The sequence below is a fragment of the Gymnogyps californianus genome, chromosome 2, assembly GCF_018139145.2.
Source record: "Gymnogyps californianus isolate 813 chromosome 2, ASM1813914v2, whole genome shotgun sequence".
Lineage (NCBI taxonomy): Eukaryota > Metazoa > Chordata > Aves > Accipitriformes > Cathartidae > Gymnogyps > Gymnogyps californianus.
This window is the reverse complement of record NC_059472.1, coordinates 149,863,024-149,875,753: the sequence shown is the minus strand read 5'-3', so window position 1 is coordinate 149,875,753 and position 12,730 is coordinate 149,863,024. Positions and strand designations below refer to the sequence as shown.

The window sequence follows — 12,730 nt, the reverse complement described above, 5'->3', positions numbered from 1 at the left end:
TCACAACGACGTGGCTCAGCTAGCTGATTTGGCAGAAACCTCACCCAACAACAACAAAAAAACCTAAAAGGTGATGAACGTTTACCTGGATCCACCCCATGAAGCAGTTTTCCACACAGCTGTACAACGGCTCGTGCTGCCTCGAGGGAAGGGAGAGAACGCGTACGTCTTCTCTTAGATGAGCTCAGGCTGTAGCGGAATACACACTGCCTGACGGCAGAGTTTCACAACCGGCATAACCTGATGTCGGCGTGTGATGCCACCAAAAGGAGCAACCCCTCCTGCTCTCAGCTGGGCTTCTCTGCTGAAATTGCTGCCGACGAGACGCAGCTAAACTAATGCTGCAGAGTTAAATGACAAATACAGCCAATGATAAATTGTATTTAGTACCATTATAAAATGCTAATTTAAAACATGTTTTCTACATTTGCTTATTAAATTGCATCTATTGCTGGGATCTGTGGGATAGCAGCACTCTTTCACAAGTACAAGCAAGGCCTCCCTGTCCAGTATCAGATTATAAGTGAAGTATCTTAAAGCAAAACGAGGACCTGGTGAGACTAACCTACTGTGTTGATAGAGACCCATAGTTCTGTACTGACCTCTATAGAGCTAGCTCTTTGCTGATGTAGAGACTGCAACGGAACAATTAAAATTGGTGTGAATGAATTATGAACAGCAATGTATATGTGAAAACAACATAAAAGCAGTAAGGCAAGGGTTAAAAATGACCAAGAGCACAACTGAGAGCAGTAAAACTGGTAAACACTGAGGACTGTGCTGTGTAAACTGAGAGCAGAAGGCCTACGGCACTATCACAGATGATTTGTCAGAAGGCCTGTGCTCTGGGAACAGGAGGATGGCAACAAGGTCGGAGCACACTGTAAATGCCATCCCTGTCCCTGCCGTCACAACAGGAAGGCGGAATGTAGCCATGGAGATATCCAAAATAAGGAAACAAAGAAAACGGGGAGCAACTCTGCCTAAGATTAATGGAGGCTGAAGTAATCAAGAATTGGAGGAAAGCAACAGATCACATTATTCTAACTCCTGATCATAAAAGACCTGCCCAGAAAGCAGTTTGTCATCACCGATCCAGAGGATGCCAAGAGACAGTAAGGGTTCAACAGCGGTAGTAAGGACTGGATAGGTAGCATACTCTTGCACACAAGCCATCCTGGCTACGCAATTTGGATGCACAACTCTTGGAGCTTGCGAGTATGCAAGCGTGAGAAAATGTGAGTGAAGCATATGAGAAAATCCTAAATCAGTTGTTTCTTTCTAAATAAATATTACCTTCCAGTTCCTTAATGTCTCACACTGAGTTCTGTTGAATTCCTACACCTTCGAGCATCCCATGGAAATGAGGACAGTCTACCTGCTCATAGCAAGTAACAACTTACTGCCAAATTAGAAACCTAGGTGACAAATTGAGTAGTTATTAGTCTGATCAAAGCTTTGACAGTTTGTCACAATGAATGTTCTAAAAAAAACACCACAGAATGAATACTGGGGGGTGGTTTTAAATTGCAATATACAATAGAGAATGAGGACATTTTTAAGGAGTCCTGATCAAGCTGGGAAGGCTGTGATGAGGCAGCGTGGTTTAGCCAGATGGTGACAAGAGCCTATCAGAAATACTTGCATTAGAGCAACACCCACAACACTCGAAAGTAACGTTGCAACCAAATTTATTCAGCTTGTCTGCGTCAATAATAAACATTTAACTGCTTCTGGTTGTGAGCAAAACTGAGCACGCCGCCCACCAGACACCACCCGGAGCGGCACCACACAGGTGAGACCGGAGGGCGGGCATCACGGCAGCTGCCGCCACGCAGAAGCCTGCGCAAACGGCAGCGATGGCGTCTCTAACGGCGGCGGCGGGCGCCCACCGGAGCAGGCGCATGAAGCGCCCCAGCGTTGCCCGGACGCGTGAGCGAGGGGGCTGCCGGCAGCAAGGCCCTCGGCAGCCTGCCGCACGGGAAGGCGGAGGCGCTGCTCACCGCCGTACCGCTCCTGCCGCCATTACAAGCGCCTCCGTGCCGCCGCCAACGGTCGCCGCGCGACGGGTCTCGCGAGAGGACCGTCCTCCTCCGCCGCGCCCGCCCGTTGGCCGGTGACGCCGCGGGGCGGGGCGGGCGCCGCTTTGAATCGGCGCGGGGCGCCAGGGCCGAGGCGCGACATGGGGACGGTGGAGCCGGCGGCCGAGGCGCGGCCGGAGGAGGGGGGCGCCGCCGCCGCCACAGCTGCTGGCCCGAGGCGCATCGAGGTTCCCCGGCCCCCCTCCATCGAGGAGTTCACCATCGTGAAGCCCATCAGCCGCGGCGCCTTCGGGAAAGTGTACCTGGGCCGCAAGGCGGGGAGGCTCTATGCCGTCAAGGTGAGGGGCCGCGCGGTGCGAGGGGCGCCTCCCCGCCCCCTGCGGCCCTCGTTGCCCCCTCGTTGCCTGGTGTCGCGGCGCTGCCGCCCTCCGCTTTCTTTTAACCCCGTGTGGGAACGGGGCGTCCCGAGGGGAGAGGGAGGCGCCCTGCGGAGGCCTGCCCCGGCAGGCCCGTGGGCTGCCCCGCGCGAGTCCGCTTGCCTTCTGGCACTTGGGCTTTTGGGGAACTGCCGCTCTTCTGGCAGAAGCCTAGTCCTTGGGAGATGTGTTGTCCGCGTGGCTGTGCTTAGTTTTCTCCTCACGTCCCTGTTCGCCTGGAGGCTTTGGTTAGGAGGCATCTGATAACAACTTTTAGAAGTACCTTGAATGACGAGGAAACCACGCCGAAAGCCTTCCAAAGCGTCAGTGCGCTATTTGCTTCTTGCTTATAAATACTTGTTATAAGTGAATACGTTTAGCTGTCCTGCCACTGGGAGGGCGTTTTCACATACGTCTCCCTCCGAGACGTATAAAGAGAGCAAATTCTAAAAAGGATTTTTCCTGAGTAAACTTTAAAAAAAAACCAAAACACCTGTTGCATTTTCTATGCTGATACACAAAGGACTAAAAACTAGGCTTGCCAGTAGTAAAAACTGCCGATGGTTTGTGTGAGCTTGACTTTGCAATTAAAATGATTATAACCAGCTGCATAGTACACAAAGAAAAAGAAATGTAAAAAGTCATGCAAAATAGACATTGCTCTTCAGAGCTATATATGTCTATTTACATGATTTTATTATAAGCATTTTGAGGTGAAAGCTTTTGTGTAAATCCTTTATCACTATTGCAGAGAAGCTTATGGGTTGTTCACAGCTACAACATTTAATGTGCTAAATATTTGTACAGTTAAGGTCAACACTTATTAAAAGTGTAGTTCTATGCCTTCTGTGTATGTCTTGGAATTTTTTTTGTATCAGCTTTGATAATAGTGATGGTAGCTGTGGAAACTAATTTTCTGCAGTTTAGGTGCTGCACATAGAGTGGTTCAATTACATTACTTTAGTATCTTACACAAGTTTATTGAAAGTATTGTGATCTAAAAGCTTTTGTGTAAATCCTTCATCCCTATTGCAGTGAGACTTATGGATTATCCAAGCTACTGAATTTAACATGTGCTAAATATTTTTACAGTTAAGGTCAGCACTTACATAGAAGGTATCCAATTACACTTCTTATGTCTTGCTATTTTTGTATGTTATCAAATTCTGTTATTGAATGGTGGTGGTAGCTGGAGACTCAACTTTTTACGGTTGTGTTGCATAGAGAATGGATAAATGAAACTTGCTTTAGTATCACCATACATATCTGGACCAAAGATGTTGAAGGTGGGCAAACTTCCAGTGCGTATGCAATGCTTGCCTAAATACCTGTCAGCTGTGCTACTATGCATCTTCTATTCAAGATTAATATTGAGTGGGCATCAACATATAGTGGAGTAATTCAATACAGGAATTAGAGCCTAATTCACGGTTAAGCTTGTTATTTCTTCATTGTGAGTTGCATGCCTTTGAGGCTTCTTCCCAAGGAAACAAATACTTGTTGGGTGACTTGATTGTAAATTTTAAATTAAGCAAAAATTCACTTGCTTTCTGTGCAAAGTTAACAATTAGAGGCTGGAATAGTTGTACTCTTGCACTTGAGGATACCAAGATGGGATAGCTTGCTGCTGCACTCTATTTTCAAGCCTCAGGCCATATATCTCAGCCTCTGAAGAGATGGAAAGACTTGGTCAGCAAGTGTATATCTAGGCATTGAACACTTTTTCCTGGTTCCGAGTTGTGTACTGTGGATAAGAGGATTAACTCGGGGCAGCTTACATTCAGATACAGCCTAAGCACTCATTTTTCCAGTGTGTGTAATTGCAGTAAATATTAGTAGTGTGACTTCCATTCAGGGCTGAATAAGGAGAGCAATGAAAAAGGTTCTCTAATAATCTGTGGTTTAAAATTCTGTCTGTATATGAAGTTATAGCTCTGTTTTATATGTATGCAAGTTTGAAGTATAGAGATAAATGAATTGGCTAAAGAACTGCGGGTTGAGAAAAGAAAAGAACATGTATCTACTTGGTTTTGTTTTGTTTTTTCAGGTGATGAAAAAAGCGGACATGATCAACAAAAACATGGTTCACCAGGTCCAGGCAGAGAGGGATGCATTGGCTCTCAGTAAAAGTCCTTTCATTGTGCACTTATACTACTCACTTCAGTCAGCTAATAACGTCTATTTAGTGAGTAAATAAATGGCTGTGGTGTTCTATGATAGTATTGAAAATGGAGTGCAGAACTATATTCATGTCTGAAAACATATTTATGGTAGTGAGTGGGTATTCCTTAGTCACTTTTACTTTCTTCTTTCTCAGAATGGTTGAACAAGTGAAATGGTTGAGCTCTTCCCCTGCTACTTTTGAGATCTTTCCACCTGTGTTCCCTTTTTTTACAGGCGAGTCTTTTCTAATAGCTAATCTGTTTTAGGAATATGTGGAAATCTTAGGGAAAACAAAACAAGAAACCATTCTGTTCAAGCAGAATCCAAGTGACTGAAAGATACCCTGTGGCTTACTTAAAAGGAAATCTGTTTTACTTGTTGCCTGTGCTCAAAATTCATTATGGTAGTTGGCCTAGATGACAAGAGGATAACTGAGTGGCAAAACTAAGTGCTAGTCTACATGGAGCACTGTGGAGTACAGTAGGACTTGAATATGGTTTTATATACTGCCTCCACATAAAGGTAGTATGGATTAAGACTGTACAAAGGGTCTAGCATAACTTGTCTGGTTTGCTGTAAGCACACACAGTGAACAGCTTGATTAAATTCTGAGGTGAGGTTGCTATGCACTCCTACAATGCATTTTGAGTATAAATGAAGGCTTCTTTTCCTGGAATCTCTGTTAACTGCTGCGTGGAGTAGAGGAGTTCAGGGTGAAGGATTTGTAAAGGAGATGCTAAAGTCATATATATGGAATAGTATTATATATTGGAATCTTAAGTACTGGTGAGATTTCTTGACCAAAACCCCATAAATTCATTCTTGTCATTGAAGAGTGAGTTTCTGACACCCTGCTGACTTTTCTTTTATATTGAATATGATGTGGGCCATAATAATGTGTGGGTTTGCATAACTTTTTTTGCACGTGTGTATTTTTTTAAACACACTTTTTCATGTTTTAAATGCACAGTAGCTCTCACTGTATACATTTCTGGAAATTTGCACTTATTTCACAAGGCTCAGGTCTGAATTTAATATTGTGTATAAACACTTGCAAAATAAAATCATTGAGATATTTGTTCTATACAAATCAAAATATCGGTGGTCTTTGGCTTCAGGCCTTGAGTTTCACAGAAGTGCTTTACACTATTGCTTTATTTTCTATAACCTAGAAATCTTTCAGAAGTTTAATTAAAAAGCTGACTCTGTAGTCAGCTCTCAAATAACTACTGTAAAGCAGGCTAGGCAAATAATATAAGTAAAAGGTCTATTAAAAGAAAATGTTTTATGTCCTCTGTCATCTGAAGCTTTGATTATTTTATCCAAGTGAAAAGTATTGTGTGGGAAACGAAGTTTGCACAAGGAAGCTTCTGTCAGCTTCCACTCTTTGAAATTGTATTTTCCTAGGGGTAAAAGCTATTTTATATTTTACTTGCAAATTTGAAATGTGTTTTAAAATGTTGAATTTAAAACACTTGAATGGCAGGTGATGGAGTACCTTATTGGTGGAGATGTCAAATCTCTTCTCCATATTTATGGATATTTTGATGAAGAAATGGCTGTTAAGTATATTTCTGAAGCAGCACTGGCTCTTGACTATCTTCACAGGCATGGGATAATCCACAGGTAAAACCTACTTTTTTTTTTCTTACACATAAGTATTTAGTAGTTTGGGTTTTAAATTTTTCACTCAAACACATAACCAATCACCATTTCATAGTAACAGCTACCTCATTTGCTAGAGCTTCTGGAAGCTCTTTTTGCATGTGTACACTGCAGCAATGTCATGAAACAACACCTAAAATAAAATCTGTCCATGTATGTTAAGCAGACAAATATACACCGCTTTCCCCTGCCTGCATGCTCTTCCCCCAGTACAGTGGTATATTAGCAGCTATGCTGCCTTCTAGGTCGCCTCTCCCTGTGGCTTTTAAATGACTGTTAGTTCAGGAACTCTCTGGATACTGCAAGCATGTAACTGTAGGACAAAATGACATTGTCTACTCTAATGCTCCCCTTGTAGTGAGAGTTCTTTACTGTATTCAGTAGTGCTACAGAGAACACACATGAAAACTTTTAGTAGAGGTTTGCTTGTCATGTGTACTGTCACATGTAGGAGCTACACATTAGTAAATGTTGTGATGATACTACTCATGAAGAACACTTGTTAAACCAGCTGAAACACAAAATGTGCAACTCTTGTGACATGCATGGTGGTTTTACAAGGCCTGAGATGTTTGTACAATATTGAGTGTTAGATATGTTTCATTGTTTTGGTGTATTCCTCCAATTGGAATCTTCTGCTGGCTAAGAGATGTTACTGAGAAACAACTATAATCAATGTTTTGTATTGAGTGTTTCTGGTCAGTTAACTTTCTTAATATTGCTCACTTGTCTTTTTGCTGACTTCAACTATATTCATGTCTTCAGGGATCTGAAGCCAGACAATATGCTCATTTCTAATCAGGGCCATATAAAGTTGACAGACTTTGGGCTTTCCAGAGTTACTCTGAACAGAGGTAAGAGTTGTCTCTATCCTTTTGGTTGTATTAGAATGTATTTTTGTGTCACATTCCGATATTCTTGAATACTTTGCATCCCCGTAGAGGGCAGCTTTCAATTAAATAAGCCCCAATGTTGCACTAATATCTGATTTCTAATAGGTAAGTACTGATAAGGTACATGTCAGTAAAGGGTCTGCTCTATGCATTGCACTTCAGAAGCTAAAATATTTATTCATTGGGACAAGGGTGTATGAAATATGATCTAGAGCCATTTCTCTTGAGGGGTATGGATTTCAGAGTTTTCTGTGAAGTCCACTGGGAGAATTCAAAGGGTGAATGAATAATTCTGGCTTTTTCTTGGTGTTTCTCTGGCTATTTCTGTCCTTCAGTTCATGTTTCTCTGTCCTTGTATATATTAATTTCCAACCTGAACTGGGATCTTCCAGACATTAATGTGAGGGACCGGGGGAGGTGGTGAGTCCCTAACTGAAGATTATAAATCAGTGCTTTAGCATATGAACATACTATTTTCAAGTAGCAGAAAATACAGCTGAATAGTCAAATGACTGTCTGGCACAGGCAATAGGCTGCAGGTCTTAAGGTGAATAGCCAGTTCCTGAACTGGTTTGTACTTCCAACCCCTTAGCCATATCAGCCAAACTAACGCTGCACAGCACGTTTAGTTTTTTGAGACAGCTGCTGGCGGGTACATCCTTTTTATATAGTTAAAGGAATGTAGAAATTCAGAGTTGTCTATGGAGTTTCTGATTCATGGTTTTAAGAGTATAGAGGAAAATCCTAAGTATACTGTATTTTCTATAATATAGTGCTTTAATTGATAAGTTCTAATGGGACAGATTATTGTGTCTAGTTGAACATATGTAAGCTATAAGCCTACTTACCTCTAGTGAGCAAAAAATGGCATCTAAGGTTAAATTTTCACCTATGAAAAAGTCATCTGTAGCTTTTTTGAGATATCTTTGGGAGAGAAAGCAGGCTTTGAATCAAATTTACCATCTTAGCCCACAGGCCATAGGCTGGAATTGCTACCTAAAAACCAAAGCTGGTATCAAGTTAGAAAATGTAACACTTACAACATAGTATGTTGGAAAAGAAATTGGATTTTTGCAGTTCCTGTATTTATAAACTGTAATTTTATGATGGATGTACAGGAAGAAACAGCTTCTGTTGAATAAGAATGTATGGGTATGTCTTCACTTGGGTTGGGTGGCTTCTTTTGTATATTTGTTCAGTATGTAACTAATTTTTTTCCTCTCTTGATAAAACTTAAGTAAATGCCTGTAATTTTTGCTTATTTAATAGCAAAAGGAAAACCTGACCTGCTTCATAAGTGTTTTTTTGTCTGTTTGTAGAGATAAACATGATCGATATCCTTACTACACCATCAATGGCAAAGCCAAAACAAGACTACTCACGTACTCCAGGACAATTGTTGTCTCTCATCAGTTCTCTGGGCTTTGTAAGTAATTTTCACTGTCTCTGAAGTACTTCATTCTTTTAGTTTACGTACTATCTTAAATGTAGTAATAGGAGTGATAAGGCTATTCTTGCACCTCTTCTGCCCACTGGTAGAGTGAATTATTATATGTTTCCAGTGCCTTGAAGTTCTGATTACCTTGGACTATATTTCAAATTGCTGACTATCACTTGTGCTTCAAAAAATTTGGTAAATGGGCATGGCTAAGCTCCAATGTAAATTTAATAAGGAATGTGTAAAGTTACACTCTCAATCCTGGATGTCTTGTACAGGCTCCATTAACTTTTAACTATACTTCTTCCTGCTTGATAGTATACTCCTGTTGGAATGAAAATGTCAGGGCACAATTCAAGTCAATCATCTGACAGTTTGCGTGGAGTGGTTTCGCCCTTACCTATGGTCCAAAAGGAAAATACCCCTCTTTCAACTAAATTATTCAAAACATGTGAGTATACCAAGCCTTATACTGAGTAATACTCTGGCTGTAAGGTTGTGGTCTTTTAATTTTATGTGAGTAGCTTGGACCCACTTGATAAAAGGTGTGCTTCTATCAGTGTCTTGCTGTCTACCACTCCTCCAGTACTTAAGGTCTGGCATGTTTTCATCTACACTACTTATGACACCTTTTGATTCCTCCCCCCTCTCCCCCCCCCCCCCCCCCCCAATGCACAACCACTGAATTCAAAATGACCCTTAAGATTTTACAGAAATAGTGTCAGTTCTTGTCATACTTTCATTGAAAATGGTTTAGTATAGCAACGTGTGCTTTCATTTAAATTGTCTTATCTTGCTGCTTTCTCATTTCTAAGCTGAAATGAGAAGGCGGCTACTATGGTGCTAATGTTCATATTGCTTTTAAATTCTTGGCAAGTCTCTACTTCAAAAAATGAGTGAATTGACTATACAGGAAAGATGACAAGAGAAACGATGATGTCACGCATAACTTCCATAACTTCCTTTGATTTGAAAGCTTGACATAGTGTAAAGCTAGTTAACATATGTTGCCTATTTGTATCAACATTTGATTATTTTTTTTTTTCTCTCAAGATCTTGATACTTCTCAATTAACGCCTGTGATGCCAGTGAGAAGTTTAACTCCTACTCTACTTCAGTCAAGAAAAACGTTTGGTACCTCCAGTGCCAGTAGTCAGTTGCACACATACCTGTCCAGTATGGAATCAGAAAGCTGCAGCAGTCCCAGGTGGGAGAAAGATGTAGAGGTCAGGACTGTTTCATCTTCCCACTATAACTTAAAATTAGCTTGTACTTGTATATGCACTGTTACAGATTTCCTCTACTTGCTTCCCCCAGTTATTTCAAGTGTAGAGAAGCCTTCCTACAGGAGAAGGAGCAGGGGCTGTAATCCTTGCTGAGTAGGAGTTTTGGATCAAACTAGTATTATTTTTTCTTCAAACAAATAGTAGTCCTGTGCAACATAACAGGAAAAGCAAATGCTATTTAGCCTGCAGCAAAGGAGTGAAAGAGAACGCTCCTACTGGATGGCACTGGTTTAGCCCTATTCTTCACAAGGTGGGCAGTGCTGGGAGCACTGGCTCTTTGGAAGCTGACCTTACCCCTATAGTTTTATTAGCTCAGCATGCAGACAAAAGAATTTCTTTAAAAGGCAGAACTTGGGAAAAATAATAAACAAAATACACTTCAAACTTCTACTAGCTATTAAAAACTGAAAAAGTTTAAGGTTTATATTACTGAATGGTTTTGTATCTACTAACCTAACAGCAGTAACTATAGCTGATACAAAATACTTTCTCCTATTTTAAACTGTTCATGAAATTCGGTACAAATACAGACCTAAAAGAAAATGCTGCTGTGGTATTTGGTCCCTTGCCATGATTCCTATTTAGATAACATACAAAAACTTATGTTTAAAACGATTTATAATTCTGTTTTATCTGTCTGTTTCCCAAGGCCTTGGTTTTAGTATTGTGTTACCAAAATAGTAGTAATATTAGATTTTCCTGTTGTCATCTCTGAAGTATAATGTGCCACAGGGTAGTATGGTGGGGTTCTTTGGTTTGGTGTTTCTTGGAAACTGGGAACTTCTGTAGCTTAACTTCTTAACATAAAATCACAAATACAACTTTAATTGCTATATTTCTTCATCCTTAGGCATTTAAAAATACTGCATTTTCTATTGTATTCTATGAAGCTTATTTTATGTTCTTTAAAAAAAGTTGAATTATCAAGTTATCCCTAATTTAGTTTTGAATTTTTTTGAATATATTATGTCACATTTGTCACTACTAGTGGTTATAAAGAATAAGTAATGTTTGCCTATTTACAGTTCTTTAAAATACCTTATTTCCACTTCCATAAAGGACACATTCCTATAATGCTGTAATGCTCTTTTTCTTGATACTCAAAACTTAATGTGCTCATTTGCAGCAAAGTGAAGATGAACTATATTCTACAACAGGCAAAACAAGTAACAGTGGGTCAGCTCTCCTTTCAAATGTAGAATTACTGAATAGCAAAGGTATTAAAGTTTTAAAGAAAAAAGAACTGGAGTCTGCCATTTCTCCCATCAGCAGCGATGATTCTGGCAGTAGGCAGAAGCTGGGAAGTGAACATTCTGGTATAACAGATACTCCTGTGACCACACTGGATGTGAAAGGCATAGTCAGAAAATGTCTTTCTGAAAATCAGATTTGGGAAGAAAAACTCTTTGTAAATAAAAGAGAGATGACTAATGAAACAGCAGAAACTTCCAGTCAACAACAGTCACCTTCAAGGCAGAATGAGCCTGTCAAGCCTATCAAAGAGGAAGAAATTTTTGAAAAGCCAGGTGTAAAAAGAAGCTTTGAATTAGTTGACACTAGTCCTTGTCAGGAACTTAACTATGTTAAAAAAAGCAACACAGAATATAAACGTGGCTGTCAGATCTCAGAATTTCCAGCAAACAAAAGGACAGGTTTGACAACAGAAATTCAGTCCTTAATGCTTTGTGATGATGGATGCCTACATGACACCTGCAAAAGCAAGGAAGAAGTTAAGGGTTTTATTGGTAACCAGAAAACAGTAGAAAGATCACTTACTCCAATTATAGCCAAAAATCTTATGTGTGATCTGGATGCAGACTATGAAAAGGATGATAAAAAGGAGTATATGAACTCAAGTTTTTTAGGCACTGACGATGAAAAACCTTTAGGAATCCTCAGTGCAGATTCTGACTTATCATTTCCTGAAATGTCTGTTACAGAAAGCCATTTAGAAAAGCAGCTTTTAGATTTGGACAAAAGTGTTAAAGACCTCTCCTTTGAGGAACCAAAAACAGAAGGCATGCTAATAACATCACCAGAGTCTCAAGATGCCTCACAAAATGAAGAGGAAGCACATACTGTCCAGGACTGCAAGCTGTTACATCATGAAAAGAATAATGACCAAAAACACATGAAAGAAACTTACCTTGACACAGTATTTTCTCCTTCAGAAAAGATGATGGAAGCACTGAATCTCTTCAAAAAAAATGCTGTTGTTTTTCGAAGTTATAATAGTCCAATTAATATATCCAATGTATCTGAACCATGTAGCATGGCTTCCTTAGATATAATGGATCTTTCACCTGCTTGTAGTGGCTCTGACCCAACAGCTATTACTCCATTACAGAAAGGAAGACCGTATAGGGTCTATCAGGTATGTAAGGAGACATGTATAAACTTTGTGCATGCATTAGACATTAGTGATCTGAAATTATTTCAGTTGTTAATCTAGGGAAAATTGAAGTGGTTTGATGTAGTCTGTCAAAGTGGCCTTTGCTGACAGGCTTTCACTTGCTGCACTTGTGTGGCCAAAATTATGACTTCTGTAAGAGCTTAGCAATAACTGTATGTCCACTGGTTTGCCTCTGGCTCAACATGCATTGTTTGTCCACCTCTCCAAGAAATCCTTTGCTTTTACAGTGAACTGGTAAAGAAAGCCTGTGCTACTTTGTCTCATCCTACTTGTAGTGCAGTGTGGTACTTCCTGTGAGTAATTATAGGTTTCCTGATGCAATGGGAAGTCTTTGAGATTTTTTCTTTTTTTTTTTTTTTTTTTTAATCCTGCATCCCTTCCAAGGCAGTCTGCAAATGCTGTTCAGCTGCTAGT

At 40.3% G+C, this 12,730-nt stretch overlaps 1 protein-coding gene across 1 annotated transcript in view; it reads left to right on the top strand.

The window, feature by feature from the left end:
• The first annotated feature begins 2,233 nt into the window (after positions 1-2,233).
• MASTL (microtubule associated serine/threonine kinase like) overlaps positions 2,234-12,730 on the top strand; it is a 21,815-nt gene continuing 11,318 nt past the window's right edge. Inside the window, exons 1-8 of the mRNA XM_050892461.1 lie at positions 2,234-2,380; positions 4,506-4,643; positions 6,108-6,247; positions 7,052-7,140; positions 8,499-8,605; positions 8,936-9,068; positions 9,671-9,843; positions 11,030-12,277. Coding sequence (XP_050748418.1) covers positions 4,509-4,643; positions 6,108-6,247; positions 7,052-7,140; positions 8,499-8,605; positions 8,936-9,068; positions 9,671-9,843; positions 11,030-12,277 — 2,025 coding nt within the window. The 5' untranslated portion in view covers positions 2,234-2,380; positions 4,506-4,508. The remainder of the gene's footprint in view (positions 2,381-4,505; positions 4,644-6,107; positions 6,248-7,051; positions 7,141-8,498; positions 8,606-8,935; positions 9,069-9,670; positions 9,844-11,029; positions 12,278-12,730) is intronic.